The following is a 15,984-nucleotide window of genomic DNA, read 5'->3' on the forward strand; positions in this document are numbered from 1 at the left end:
TAACAAGTTCTTTTTCTTCTTGCTGAAACTGGATAAAAACATGACCTTCATCGTCTGAATCTTCACCTAAATCTTGCTCTGTTACTTCCGCTGGCATAAAATCTACGCCCGAAAAAATATTTTTATCTAGTTGGTAGATTCCGGTAAACCGAAAGCCCTCTCTTGCTATATCTACAGTAGCAGTTTTAGCAAATGCTGTGCAAAAGAGACCAGCCGCGTGGTAAATGGAGAGAACCTGTCCTGGATGGGAACTGGTCCAGCTGTCAGCGACGCTCCCATAATAAGCTTTTAATGGTTTGAAAAATGCCCGATCGAGTGGATCGTTCTTATGGCTGCTATGTGGTGACAGACTTAATAAATGGATGGAATTATCTTTTGCAAATGCTACTGCTTGAAGATTTGTGTGCGATACATGATTAACTAGAATCAGAAGAACGAGGTTCTCCTCTGTTGGACTGGTATGGTTTTTAAAATACTCCAGGTACTTGATAAGTACTTGATAAGCGTGGAAGTATTCATGTAACCACTATCAGTAACAGCCATGTCACAGGTATTGGGCCTGTCTTTGATTAGAAGAAAATTCATCCGTTTTCGAGCAAATAAGAACAATGGAGGGACATGGTGACCAGTTGCGCTCATACAGCAAACAGCCGTAATTGTCTGTCCTCGCTCGGCAGCTACAGCTTTTGCTACATCTCTCTTCATCAAAACACCAAAGTCGCTAGCTTTTAAACTTGCCGACCAGCTGCTTGTAAATTAGCCCTGTACCTACGGGCATCCAAGTCGCCGATTTATAGAGTTTTGGCTCCATGATTCTGAAGCAGTGATATAACACGAGGATGTTACCAACTGATTGACTTAAGTCAAGCATTTAATATCCCAAAAATTCTGTAATGGTCTATTTACAAAGCTGAAGATCTTTATAGTTTTATTTCTAATGCAATGTATATAATAATCAAATTGTAATTTTGGATATTTGCATCTTCCTTTTGTTGGTCTTACAGTTTTGGCTCCATGATTCTGAAGCATATGTAATTGCTAGTAAGATTATACTGCTGGCCATTCTTAGTTTTGCTTTCAACCTTAGTTTGCTTTTTCTTGATATCAAATCTTGATATAAGATCTTAGTTCACGTCATAATATCTTGGATTTGTTTGAGTTATTATCACTTTTTAATATTTCGTCTAGTTTTACCAGTCATATTGATGGTCTGGTAAGCTAAATCTCTTTTTAAACATGAAAGCCTGTGATATACTACAAACAATACCTACTTTCCAGCAGTCAAAATCGTCTAAATATCAGTAAGGGGCACCATCACCTAGTCAATACTAGCACTATTGTGCCTGTATATTTTAAAACAAAGGAAACCGAATAATAAAACAAACAATGTTTTATGTCGTTAGATGTCGCTATTTGCGTCCATACGAAGCCATGTTAGAGTTGCTTCCTAAGACAGAAGAGATTTATTTTCACGTTCAGAGCGACTGTGAATATCCGTTCTGAAGAGCCCTTTAAGAGCGAAATACGTATAAGCGGATACACAGACGCATTATACGTGAAATCAAATCTCAAAAACTGTCTTTTGTCTTTTAAAACAAACAATGTTTAATACAAATGTTTATTAGAATAGCAAATTATTGCACACAAACATGATTGTTGAGTAGGTAAATGTGTCGGAATACGTGTAGGTTAACCTAGTTTTCTAGCCATTACAATGTTATAAGTGAAAATCAAAACCATGTCGATTGTCAATTAAACTAATCAAATAAAATTAAAACTAGAGTGATCCTTTCTACGAATCGCTTTTCCGTTTGATATGTATCTATCTAGCTGACTACATTGTTGTTTGAAAGTTTTTTTGTATAACTTATATTGCTAATTGCATAAAATTTTTGTTAAATGATTGCATAACTTCATTTTGGTATCTTTCCTAACTATGATAATTAAATCAAATAATTCTAATACTTATTATTTTCAATTCTAGACTTAACATTTCTGTTTCTGACAACTATGAACCATTTTAAGACATCTAGTTCTCGTTACTCTGTTTTAATACATTTATTAGTTTCCGAATTTGGTAAAAAGGATCACCTGAGCATATAAAACTTACTTAAAAATATATCTAAATGTTTTCCAATTGACTTCAACATTTAAGTATAGGAAATATACAATACAAACTTAAAGACTTTATAGAAAATACGTGTGCCACGAAAAAATTGCTCAAACAATACATAATATCACAGATCTGAAATTGATATTTCGAATTACGCCATAAATATCTCTCTCGCTTTCGTTCTAAAACAGGTAGACCAAATTTGTAACCACGGTGCACGAGAATATTATTTCTAGAAACTGAGAAATTGGCATTAAGGTCAAAAAATAATATATTTACTATTTACGATATAAAGATGATACTGTTATCAACGAGATGTAATTTATTATTAAAAATAAACAAGGAAAAATAACTTTTGCTGCCGGTAGTCAATTTTTAGTAGCTTTTTAAGCACCTGTGTCGATATTAAGATTGAACTACCAAGTGCAAATACTAAAAGGAATATCATTGTTATCTGCGGATGCTATCTAGGGCATTATCTTTAACATAGCTTTTGAAGAGAGAGTTTTTAGTGAAAAGTGGATTGGGAACGATGATAGGCACGTATCTAATTATTAATTCGAAATTGCACCGATTTGTAACAAATTTAAATCAACTGTTATAACATACATAATTTCCTTACAATCTATTAGATTTTTTGATGACACAAGTTTCACATTCCACAATAGCCTTTTTAGTAATCATATCAACGACTATAACTCATTAAAAGTGATCTTCGAAAGAAGTACTATAGAACTATATTGTAGATACCACTTTCTAATTTATCTGAAGATATCCTAAAAATCACAATGCTATTTTAATCTAAAACTGTGATATCTACAATAATGTTTAGCTTAATAGTATAAGGAACTTATTTTGGTACAAGTAGGGATTATTAAAGAATTGTGAATGTTAAGAAAAGTGCTATTTGCACATTTGTTTGATCTCTTCGTCAATGTTACTTTAAAACATACTTAGATCGAGGCCAACTAAGTCAACTGTCAAATTGGTATTATTACTCACCCATAATTATAATAAGATCATTAAGAATTTCCGCATTGGAAAAAGAAACTTTAAAGTAAATGTAATTCTCATTACAATCAATTGTTTTAATTCAGTATAAAATAATATATAATTTGTTAAAAAATAGAATTTTAACACTAGCGCCATCTGTAAGAGATTTAAAAACTGAGTCTACTTGACAATAATTATTATTATAGGTACCGTTCGCGTCATAAAAAACTGGTACAACTCTTATAACCAAAAATCGTGTTTTTCAAGTTGTGTAAGTTGATCTTGTCACATATGTCATTCCAATTTCTAGGGCAACGTTGCCAGTAATTAAATTTATGGTCGTGGAAACTTTCGTTTTTAAAAACTTTATTTTCAAAAATACAATACAATATACTTGTTGCCGAACTATAAATAAACGCTCTAAATACAATTAACAATTAACTTCTTAAATGCTTAACTTATTATTAATTTATTATAAACAAGTTCAGGCCTTTTTATACCTTCTGATTGGATGGACTGTGGTCGGCGGATTCCAATGGAATTATCTGCTTATGTTTATATAATTCAGTACAACGAAAATATTGTATCAAATCAGCGAAAAGGAGGGCTCACGAAGGCTGTGCGACAAACACATTATAAAATTACAGTAGATGATAATAAAATTTATTAGATACGGTTTTTTGTCGTTAATGATAATAATAATACCTATATAAAAACTTTAAACATTTTTAAACGTTCTTTTTTTATTTAGATTTAGTGCAATTCCGTTATCTGTGATGGCAACAACGAATTGATTCACGAACCATTGTGTCAAGTCTGAACACAGGTTTACATTGGGAAAAAAAAGTGTACCAGTTTTATATGACGGGAACTGTACATATAATGGGATATTTTACATCTGCATTATTTATGATTTACCTTCAAAAATGCAATTCTTTATCTGTCTTTTCAACGACCATCAGCACGTATTAAATATTGTTGGAATATACTATTTCCTTCTTATTTAACATTTATTAAATCCCCTTTTGTATGAAATAAGTTCCAAACACGAAAACAACTTCATAAACAAATAAAAATTGGCGGCAATGAAAGAGGGGCGACTACGCTGCCTTTAGAAAGTTGGTCCTAATCGAGTAGTTACAAAATAATAAACAGTAGTGGAACACTCATGTTACATATTTTATTTTTTAGATTATAAAACTTTATAAGAGGTAATTGAAAACTAGACGGACCTCTTGGAGCTTATACTTAATTTAAAGTGTGTTGAGAATTTTAACAAGCACCAAACTAAGTTTATATACCAAGTAAATAATTTAACCAGGCATTATCTAGTTAATTTTTTAATATTCTAATAAACCTTTACTCTATGGAATCTAAAAGTATCTGTATTTGCGAAATAAAAAGGGTTAGACTGGTATTCTTTAACTAAAATCTATATATTTATATTTTATTTTAATTCTTTTACGAGGCTTCTTTTCTGAATCCATGCGCCATGGACTGTCAAGCACAGGGCGTGAAATCCGGCAAATGCGCATTCCTATTTTAAGCGTATTGCACACTCGGTGTGAATTTCACTATAGCTTATGATCGCTTTCTATCTCTGCTGATGTTAGTGTCCTTACATCCAGAATTTGGGAAAGAAGTAGCTCTCTATTTGAAAGAATATAGTCGATCATAGATATTTGTCCTCTGGTATTTACAAAAGTATACTTGTGATGTTCTTTGTGAGAGAAAAGGTATTTTTAGTAAGTATTTTAAAGTATTCGAAGCAACGTCGAAGAACATACCAAGAATAAAAGATTTAGAAAAAACGAGGTAAAATACATTAACTCTGGGTAGCCTACCAAGGAAGAATGATGAATGTAAAAGATAAGCAAGGAAAGGTGATAGTGGACGAAGACCAAATATGTGAAAGATGGAAAGAACATTTCGAAGAGCTGCTACATGGCGAAGTGACTATTAAAGAAAATTATAATGTTTCTAAACTCCAAATAGTAGTAGAAGAAATACCAAAGCCAAGAGAAGAAATTGAAGAAATAATAAAAGATATGAAAAATCAAAAAAGCCTCAGGGAAAGCGCCATTGTGACAGAGAACTTAAAATATAGGGGAGAGACTGCGAGACCAACTTCGTGAGCTAATAGTAGAAGTGTGGTATGCCGAAGAAATGTCCCAAGAATGGAACAAGTCCATTACAATTCCCATACACGATATAACGATTAGAAATATGTGTGGAAAAGAATATAGTGGAATACCAGAGAGGATTTCGTAAGTAAAGATCAACAACCGATCAAATTTTTATGCTAAAACAAATCTTGATCAATTGCTATGAATACGACATTTCGACACAAGTACTTTTCATTGATTACGAAGCCGCCTACGATACAATAGACAGAAACAAACTAATAGATACGCTAAAAAGAATTTCACGTACCAGAAAAAATAGTAAGATTGGTAAAAATGACAATTAGAAAAACCATTTGGGCTGTGAAATGTAACAGTACAGTCTCAGAAGAATTCGAAGGGGAAAAATCTGTTCTCTACCTTGGTATTCAATATAGTTCTAGAAAAAGCGTACGCTGATGATGTGGTTCTCATTGCAAGAGATGGAAAAGAACTGGCAAGTATAACAAAAATACTGACTCGGGAAAGGTCTAAAATGGGACTGAAAGTCAATATTAATAAATCAAAATACATGGAAATCTCAAGAAAAAAGGAATAAATACCAGGGGCTCCTTTAAATTGGAGGTGGAGAATGGATCAGTTATAGAATTCGAGAAGGTGGATGTTGGTAAATGTCCAGTGGAAAACGGAATCTTGAATTCTTCCAGTTACTTGTTGCTTAATATTATTAGGACTTTCCGTGGTTTTAGTAAAGAACTCAAGACCGTAAATGAAACTGTTTAATACTTCTATGTAAATTTAAATGTAAATATATAAAGAAAACTTCATTGTTTGTAATAATGAAATAAAAATAAATGTTACAAATATACATGTTGCTTGTATTTTACAAAATTTTACAAAATACAGCAGGCGTCGTCATGTCATTTAGGTTTTAACAGTGGATGCTTAAATGCATTGCTTAAATATTGAAACATATATAGGAGGTACAAGAACTTCGGAGTCATGGAAAGTACTGAGAGGATTGAAACAAAACTCAAAAGAAAAAATTAAATTGGGAAATATACAGGACAAAGAATGGAAGGACTACTACAAGGAACTATTAACAGAACAAAGACCACAATTCATTGGAAAAGAAAACAGGCGAAGACGAAGCAGATTCCCACAACAAGAAATAGAAATAACAGATAGGGAAATGAGAACGACCATAAAAGCAATCAAAAATAAGAAAGCACCGGGACCTGGAGGCATCTCACCTGAGCTTATAAAATACGGATCAAAAAAATTACACCGGATGATAAAATGGATATTTCAGAAAGCCATAAATGGAGAACAGCTCCCAAAGGAATGGATGGAGGCATATATGAGATCTATATTTAAGAAAGGAGATAGAAAACGATGCGAAAACTACAGAGGAATAAGCGTAATATCATCAATAGGAAGATTATATGGGAAGATACTGCAAGAAAAGATAGAGCAAGCGATAAAAGGCAAAATCGGGGAGGATCAGGCAGGCTTCACGGCAGGAAGATCATGCATAGACCACATATACACACTGGAACAACTGTTGGAAAAGAAAAAAGCAAAAAATAGAAGTATACACTTGGCATTTGTGGATCTGAGAAAGGCGTATGACTCTGTACCAAGGTCAGAACTATGGGAGGCAATGTACAAATTAGAAATACAGACGGAACTCATAGAAGCTACAAAAGCTCTGTATAAAGAAAATAAAGTGTCCATTAAAATGGGAACAAGAATCATAGGAGACTTCACCACAACAAAAGGGCTCCTGCAGGGTTGTTCCACATCTCCAACCCTATTCAAAATATACTTAGAGAAAGCCTTGACTACATGGAAAAGAAAATGCGAAGGCATGGGAGTACCGGTACGGAACGAATACCTATATACGTTAAGTTTTGCAGACGATCAAGTAGTGATTGCACAAGACCAAGACGACCTCAGCTACATGATGAAGAAACTACAAGAAGAATAAAGCAAGGCTGGCCTAGATATTAACCTCGCGAAAACAGAGTACCTATCTACAAGTGAAGAAGACATAGAAGATCTACAGATTGATGACAACGTAACAATCAAAGGAAAGGATAAATTCAAATACCTGGGGTTTATAATCACGAAAAAGGCAACAACAGAGGAAGAAATTACACAAAGATTAGGACAAACAAGAACAGCAATCCGACAACTTAACTCAGTATGGTGGGATAGACACCTAAATATGAAGACAAAAACGCAGATTTATAAAACATTAGTGCGAAGTATTATGACATATGGGGCCGAAAATTGGATCATAAACAAGAAAAACAGCAGTAACATAATAGCAACAGAGATGGAATGCCTGCGAAGATGCTGCAGAGTAACAAGAATGGATAGGAGAAGTAATGACGAAATAAAGCAAAGAACATCAATAGAAACAGACATACTAACATATATAGAACAAAAAAGACTAAAGTGGTATGGACATGTAAGAAGAGCTAGCGACAGCAGATGGATAAAGAGAATAACCGAATGGAGCCCCATAGGAAGGAGGAAAAGAGGACGACCCCGAAAATCCTGGAGAAACGAAGTAGACGACGCCATGAGTAAGAGAGGACTAAACGATGGAGAATGGAACAACAGAGAGAGATGGAAACGGTTGAGCGAGGGAAGGCAGTGAATACTGTAGAATCCCTAAATATATATATGATTATATGTACTTAGATACCCATACTGATCAGACATGTAAGGAAGAAACTGAAATCAACCTGAGTCTGACCAAGAGCAACAGATGTGCTGGGGCCATGAACAAAATAATTAAGACCAAAGATGTATCTCGTAATAAATAAATAAAAGTATAGGTACAAAACTATAATTAGACCCACAATGCTATACGCTGCCGAGACATGGACTATGATCAAAACCATACAGAACAGGTTTGAAGCATGGGAAAGTAAATTACTTCGCAGAACGTGTGGTGGAAAAGCAGAAAAGGAGACTAACGTAGAAGTGTACAGATTGTATGCTAACCCTATAATAACAAAAGTACTGAAAAAACGCAGACTGGAATGGCACGGACATTTGTAATTGGGGGCAAAAAAAAGTGAGGAAGGCCAAGAAAGAAATATGGATAGATGTAGTGGTGGAAGATGTCAGAGAGATGGGAATCAGAGATTGAAAGCTGCCAGCTAAGAACAGAAAACGATGGTAATTATCTATACAGCAATGAGCAAAAGGCCTGTTAACTCTATACATACATACATTTTAAAGTATAGTTAACACGCTGTGGAAGTCCGTCAGAAGATTACCGTTTTCTTTCCTGACATCTTCGTTATATCGTTGTTTTATCCCTGGTACTAAGTATGTCGTCATCACCAACACGGGCGTTAAAGTCACCTGTAATAAACATTTAGGTTTTCAACGAAATTCGAAACGAAATTCCACAATCTGTGGAATTTCGTTTACTGTTATCTGGAGGTGTTAGTAGAAGCTTTTTTTTGTATTTAGAGAAATTACGTAAAATAATGTAGCTAAGTCGTTGAACAGCTTGGTACTCTTGGCAGACAGTTATGTTTTTAAAAATAATTTAACTCTTAACTTTTATTAAGGAACTGCTATTGGTACTGATCTTTTCTCTAGTTACCTAAGCTTCTTATCACTTTGTTCGCAAATTTAGATACTCTCCCTAAAACACAACAATTTTGTGCAACAAAGAAGAAATTTAATCAGTTCTGTAAACATTTAATCGACACTCATAAAAACCAAAATAAAAAAAAGTCAAAGGTGCTGGTTAAAATTCTACACACATTAGTTTTAGTTTTGCAAAGTACGACGGATTAGTTTGAGAAAAAGTTGGTAGAATTGCGGTATAACTAGTTCAATAGGTCTACGATTTTACTTAGTATGGTAAAGTGTCCTTAATATTATGCACTGTTCAACATTTTATCTGAGTTTGATAAGAAAAGATTTATTTTTGCTTTAAGGATTTTGGAACAACATATAAACAACTTTAAGTTCAAAATATATAAAGATTTGTGTGGACTTAATGGTTCTTTTCAATAATCGTTTTATCCTCTTTCTGTCATTTTAAATCTTACCGATATATTTTTTGAGTAAATAATTTTTTAAAAATTTGGAATTTTGCTAAAATGATCGATTTTATAGTTCAATTCAGTTAAGTTTGTTTAGTTTGATTTTTCATCCTCCTCCTATTCATTGTCGACATTTGGCAAGTTATGCGCCATCATAAAAATTGTATTTTTAAAATTTTTAATGCGGCTACACAATCCGATGATGAAGGTGAATTTAACATGTTCTGTGAATTAACTTGCAATTGCGATGGGAGAATCCTAAAATATCTACCCAGGAAAGCAGTTCTCATGCTTACTATTATTTATAATAGAATGCTGCAGTGAAGCCATTTTCCAATCCAGTAGAAATATGTGCATATTTCCTTTTAACCAGAGGCTTGGCTTGCTCTACTCTCAGTTCCAACAAACAGCTATACATAATAGATTCAACTGGGAGCAGAGAAAAATAACGCTAAATATTTCATAGTTTTTCAGCAAAATTTTGTTTGCTTTGCTTTTTAAATCAAGCTTTTTCGTTGATTGCTTATCTTATTACAATGATGAACGTGGATCTTGAACCAATGAATAGTTTTAAATTAGCATCATTGTCTTCCTAAATTTTATATACGGGCTTAGAAATCCAATAAATGGACATAAAGCAGATAATCTGGCAACACACTAAATGTCGAATATTCTATATCTTCCACAGTTTATAGTCAGGGCGCTAGTTGACATTTTTTTTAGGAAAATTATGTAACAGTTTTATAATTTTAGTAAAAATATTTGCAACTGTACATATTATCGACTTTTTTCTTATTACAACAGTGATTACTAGATAGTCCTAAAATAGGATTATGTATGAATTTAAAGAACTTGTAAGTTTAAGAGCGAAGAAAAAAAGGAAGGAAACATATATGTTATAAGTTTTTCCTTATCGATGGTTCGCTATCCGGATTAGTGACAAAAAGAGGATAAAAAGAATATACAGAAATATTGTACATTTGAATAGATTTAGTTTTAGCTTTAAATTTACAAAAAATACTTTTTTTGTTTGTACTGATAGAAAAAAAATAAGCTGGAGTTTGAATTATAGCTGTTTTTGAGACTAATATCCGACGTACGTATCTTACCGAAGTACTAGTGCGTTAAAATACTTATAAAGAGTCTTTTAGAGTTAAATACGACACATTATTGCGACATCCTGCAAAGATTGATGTGGCGTTAGCTCAAGGTCTCGATACTACACAAAAACACCAGATAGCAAACAAAGCGTGATACTAACCCCCGCAATGAAAATATCGATTAATGGACATCATACACGCCCCCTATAAAATGGAAGAATTAGAAAATGCAATAAAAATAGCCAAAAACAGAAAAGCTACAGCACAAGGTGAAATACCAACAGAAATACCTAAAAATTCTTGGAAATAAAAAAATCACTTTTTAGCCTTTTAAATAAAGTACATGAAACGAGGCAAATACCAGCAGATTGGCTTAACTTTCTATTTGTGATGCTTCCAAAAAACGAAATGCTAAAAAGTACTTCGACTAAAGAACAATCAGTCTTATGAGTCACGTTTTAAAAATCTTTCTTCGGATAATTCACTTCAGAATTTATGCTAGAATTGAAGGAGAAATTAGTGATACGCAATTTGGTTTCCATAATAATCTTGGAACAAGAGAGGCACTTATTCATCGTGCAATTGCTGGTTCAGAAATGTAGAGATGTCAATAACCCTGTGTACATCTCCTTTATAGACTTCAAAAAACATTCTGGTGATAATAGAGATTTAGAAATGGCTTTTGAATTAGATAAGCTTAATTCAGTACAGTTAAGTGTTAGTTAAACGAACTAATGGTATCTTTGCCTGGTTTATAGATTACGGAAAAACTTCCAACAAAGTTAACCATAACCGGATCACAAAAAAATTATTTGTTTTTCGGACATTCAATATCGATAAAGAAAACCGACAGGGATGTGTTTTCTCGCCGTTATTCAATATCTGTATTAACCATCTATTTAGAGAACCAATGGCAGAATTCCCGTATAGAATACCATAAATATCATTAGAATGCAGAGTAGAAATTTGAAAACGATGATTTGGAGATAGGTAGGTATAGGTAACAAATTATTCAGGCTATAATGCTGAGTAAGTTAAAGAAGCCGTGGTCAGCCAAGAAGAGCCGACCTGAAGAAAACTATTCAGAGTCGTTGTAGAAAAACTTCTGTGAACCAGAATGATGGGCGTTGTCCAATGAAGATATGGTACGAAAAAAAGGTGAAATAATATATCGTTATCCTGCTCGTCATAAAAAATAATGGTCCTTGCCGTCTAGTATATACCCCTTCAGTTTTGTCAAGTTTATACTTCTAGAAATTTTAGCGAAATGGACTGTTGTGTGAAGAGTACAGTCAATTCAGTTAATTTAAATTTTTTTTCCAGAAGAGCGGGTAGAGTTGCAGATTTGAACATTTAACAGAGTGTGGCTAATGAGCGTGGCTTGACAAGTGACCCTCGAAGATTTGTGGCTACTTCTCGATAAACAGTTTGTTCGGACAAGATGAAGTAAGTTATCTTAATCTTAAGCTAACCTCAAAAACCTATCACGTGACGTCCAAACAAACGCACCGTATTTAACAACCATAAGCTTGATGTAAAATAGAAGCTTTACCAGTTTTAGCAAAAAGTTTGAACTTGCGAGATATGTCGACCATATTATTGTACAATATTAATAATTATCATCTATATATTAGCGAAAATTGACCTTGTTCAGGTAATATATAACCTAGAGTTAAATATCTTGCGATTGTTCAAGTCAGTCTAGCTTTCTGATGAGACAATGCTTACTTACACTTACATGTGCATGGTTGAGAGGCAAGATTGCATATTTGACAACAAAAAGGTACAGTTAATAATATATTTAGTAAGAGTCTACTCTTATTTAAATGGGTAAGTGGCTCTAACTGGGTAAAGATGAGGTACAAAAGTCCAAAAAATTAAATATCTGTTCTTTGATCACCCCAAATATCCATATTTCCCATTATATTTTGTAGAAGCTACGTAAAAATGGACACACTATCCACAAATTACCCAACTAAATTTGAAAATGAAAAACGAATTCTCAATATAGAGATATTTTTTTCTTTTAATTCACAGATTATGTTTACATTTCAATAAATCTGGCAACGCAGCAAATGTTGATTATAATACTTTCCATAGTTTATAGTCCAAGAGCCAATGGACAATATTTAAAAAAAAATACGTACATTTAAATTACAACACTTACATCGAGTTGATCGAATCTTGAGACTTTTAATCTTACGAAGTCAATGGCTTTAGTGAGATCTATAGAGCACATATAGACAAATTTGTTATATTCTAAAATGTTTTCTCGCTTACATTTGAAAATGAATAACATTTCTTATCGTAACTTGACATTATGTTACTCTTTTCCGTTTAGATCTGGCAACACAGTAAATATTGAATACCTATTTTATATCTTCCACAGTTTATAATCCGAGCGCTAGGAGACAATTTTATCAATTACGTAATTTTTTTTTAATTCTCTTGTCAACAATCTTGTCTACCAGCTCTCTCTCTATGAAGGCAACCTCGTCAACAAGAGCTTGTTATTGTTTGGGCTCCTTCGTGAATGGTGTACCACTGTGCGGTTGTCGATATAAAAACAAGCTCTCTCACTTCCTCTTAAAAGTGCAACCTTCAATATAATAGTTCAGTTCTTCAAATTCCAACGCTGGATAACACTTATCTTTCCACTCTTCTCCACAGTTTTGTAATTTTATCCATATAAACTATTATTCTGCATCAAAGTATCATATCGTTACCTGTAAAATCTTCTTCTTTAATTGAAAATAGAGGAATAATCATGAATAATGGGCAAGAAATACTAATTATTTAACAAAAAAACTACTTTCTTAAAAAGTAATGGATGATTTTTTTTGTTACAATGCATAGGTTTGCAATTTCTATAAAAAAATTCTACTTTTTTAACCGATATAAATTTTTAAAGAGCTCTTAAAAAATATAAATGACAAATGACAGCACAATGACAGATTGACATTAGATTTTAAATCGTACCTCTCAACTAAAATATTGGAGCAAATATTCTACATCATACCTGCACATTCTTACCTTACCACTTAATATCTAAGATAATTTACATTACAAGAAATGTAGAAAGTTATTGAGGACGAAGTTTGTACTGTTTATCGTTTGATGGGCACTGTCAAAACATTTTGAAGATAACCTTATTTGCTCGGTGTCGTAGGTGTTCTAAGTTATATGGCTTGTTGCTGGAACTGTATTTCGATAGATACTCGATATCCAAAACACATACCAAACGATCTAAAGAGATCTATGTGAAGTACACTGTCAAATACGACTGTTTGGACTTAACCAGGCTACAATCGGTGAGCTGTATGGAATAATGGATAAATTTGCCTTTTCTTTGGGTGGACGATTATTTTTTAGATTATACTACTATAAGACAATGTAGAGTGCGGATTTGTGTGATTTTTTTCAGAACACCAACGTATTGATGATAAATTTGTAATATATTTATCACCAATACGTTCAGAGTAGCTGTGGCTATCAATATGTTGTCTTCTGGTTGAAAATATAACCGTATTTATAGTGAAATCGCTAATCCAAGTTCTGTAAATTAATATGGACGGTACTAAAGGTAAAGGTAAAATTACGAAATAAATTCGCTGACGTCACTAACTAAATGGCTAACGTAACGTAAAGTAAATGATTTAGAACTTTTCAAGTCACCCTCGTATATGCAATAGTAGTAATAAGTAAGGAAAAATATCTAAGAAATCTTTATATTTACTTTAATAGTACAAACTTCATCCTAATCTAAGCTACTTACGTCGTGTGCATCGCAATAAAATTTTATGCTTAGACTGTGACATTTTTCTTAAGTAATCTCTGTGTCTATCTTCATTCAAAGTCGTGTTTTTATTACTAATTTTAACTTTAAACATTAGAAACTTCTTTCTGTTAATTAGAAATACTAGAAGTGGCTACTTACCCATGAACTAGTCACATTCTAAGCTAAATCGAACAAGTTAGTGCTAAATACCGTTGTACATGTTTTTTTTTTCAGTACTGATGGTATAAAATGTTCAACTTCTTTTTTAGTTTTTATACACTAATCGTTTAAAGGCTAACAAAAGAGATAAAACAAATATGGTGCCCCTACAAAAGTGAAATGAGACGGTATCTATTTTTTGCCTTAATCGCTTCAAAATATGAGAAATGAATTTTTTATTAACCAATTTGTAAAAAATGAGAGAAATTCAATGTTTTTTCTCCTTTTCGTTGCTATATCTCGACAGCTATACATATTAGAAAAAATTGTAATGAAATTCCTTACAAGATAGAAGTAATTCCAAATTGAAAAAATAATTATTAGTATTGCAAAACTAGCAAAAACCAGTACAAAAGGGTCAAAAATCAATGTTTTTTCAATAATTTTTTTAGGTATTTAAAAGAAACATGGTACATTCAAAATTTACCCAAAAAATCGTTTTAGTATATAAAAACACTACACAAAACTTCAGCATAATCGCATAAGTAGTTTTTGCAAAATAATTTTGCAATCAAAATTTCTGAAAACTGTTATTAATTTTCATTATTACTAAAAAAGAAAAGATATCATATCCTGCAGACTCAAGTATTTCAGACAAATAAAAACATTGAGGAAGACGAATAATGTAAACCTTGTTCATACTGATGAGTCTTGGATTAACGTCGGTGCTTCAGTCAAAAAGGAATGGAGGGACACAACGATCAAAAATCCGCGAGATGCCTTCATAAAAGAGCTCTCTACTGGACTGAAACCTCCAACCCAAAGAGGTCCTCGGTTGGTTCTTCTTCATGCTGAAAGCGAAGCTGGTTTTGTAGCATGGGCTGAATGAACTTTCTTTGCTAAGAAGAGAACCGTTGATTACCATGACGAAATGGATGGGGATTTATATGAAACTTGCCGAAAGACAAAGAAAACGTTGTCGGTTTTTTAATTATTTTGCATTTTACAACAGTAATAAGGATGGAATCCTCACTAAGGTCTTTATTAACTTATTGGCAAATATATTTGAGAGTAGCTTGTGTAAAAAACAGAAAAAATCAATTGGTAAGTACTGCTTGTTGTACAAAAATCTTAGGGTTTTTAGCAATAACTGTTTCAACTATTTGTGAAAAATGTTAAACCTCAATTTTCTAAATTTCTTGTAGAAATAGACAAAATATTGGATAGTTCTAGTCACAGTCAAGGTCAGAGTTGGCTTGAGGACAGTGCCGGGTCGGACTCTGATTTGCGAGAGAAACAGAGACAGCTAGACCCCGTGTTGTTGGCCGGCTTTAACTCTTTGTCGCGTTCGGCCAGGCATTTTTGATAATAATCGTAGTCCTTAAGGTACCACACAGGCGGCCAGCGATGCTCCACCAGATAGGCCTGGTTGTCCGGATGCAACAAGCGTAGACTGCGGGGAGACATCCTGCACAGTTTGTTGTAGTTGATGCAGAGATGGTTCATGCACCAGTCGGCAAGCTGGTGGCCGTTGTGTAACTGAAATCAAAAGAAATGTTACTTCTTCCTTCAATACCATCGAAAAGAGAGCAAAAAACATAGTTTGTTTCCATATTCTTATTCAACTCCCAGAAAAATA

The 15,984-nt window shown here is 33.2% G+C and overlaps 1 protein-coding gene across 1 annotated transcript in view; it reads right to left on the bottom strand.

Moving 5' to 3' along the window:
• Positions 1–1,604: 1,604 nt before the first annotated feature.
• Positions 1,605–15,984, bottom strand: part of RhoBTB (Rho-related BTB domain containing) — a 62,366-nt gene continuing 47,986 nt past the window's right edge. The window contains exon 9 of the mRNA XM_072522112.1: positions 1,605–15,884. Within this exon, the coding sequence (XP_072378213.1) occupies positions 15,591–15,884 (294 nt within the window). The 3' untranslated portion in view covers positions 1,605–15,590. The remainder of the gene's footprint in view (positions 15,885–15,984) is intronic.

The sequence above is a fragment of the Diabrotica undecimpunctata genome, chromosome 2 (assembly GCF_040954645.1).
Source record: "Diabrotica undecimpunctata isolate CICGRU chromosome 2, icDiaUnde3, whole genome shotgun sequence".
Taxonomy (NCBI): domain Eukaryota; kingdom Metazoa; phylum Arthropoda; class Insecta; order Coleoptera; family Chrysomelidae; genus Diabrotica; species Diabrotica undecimpunctata.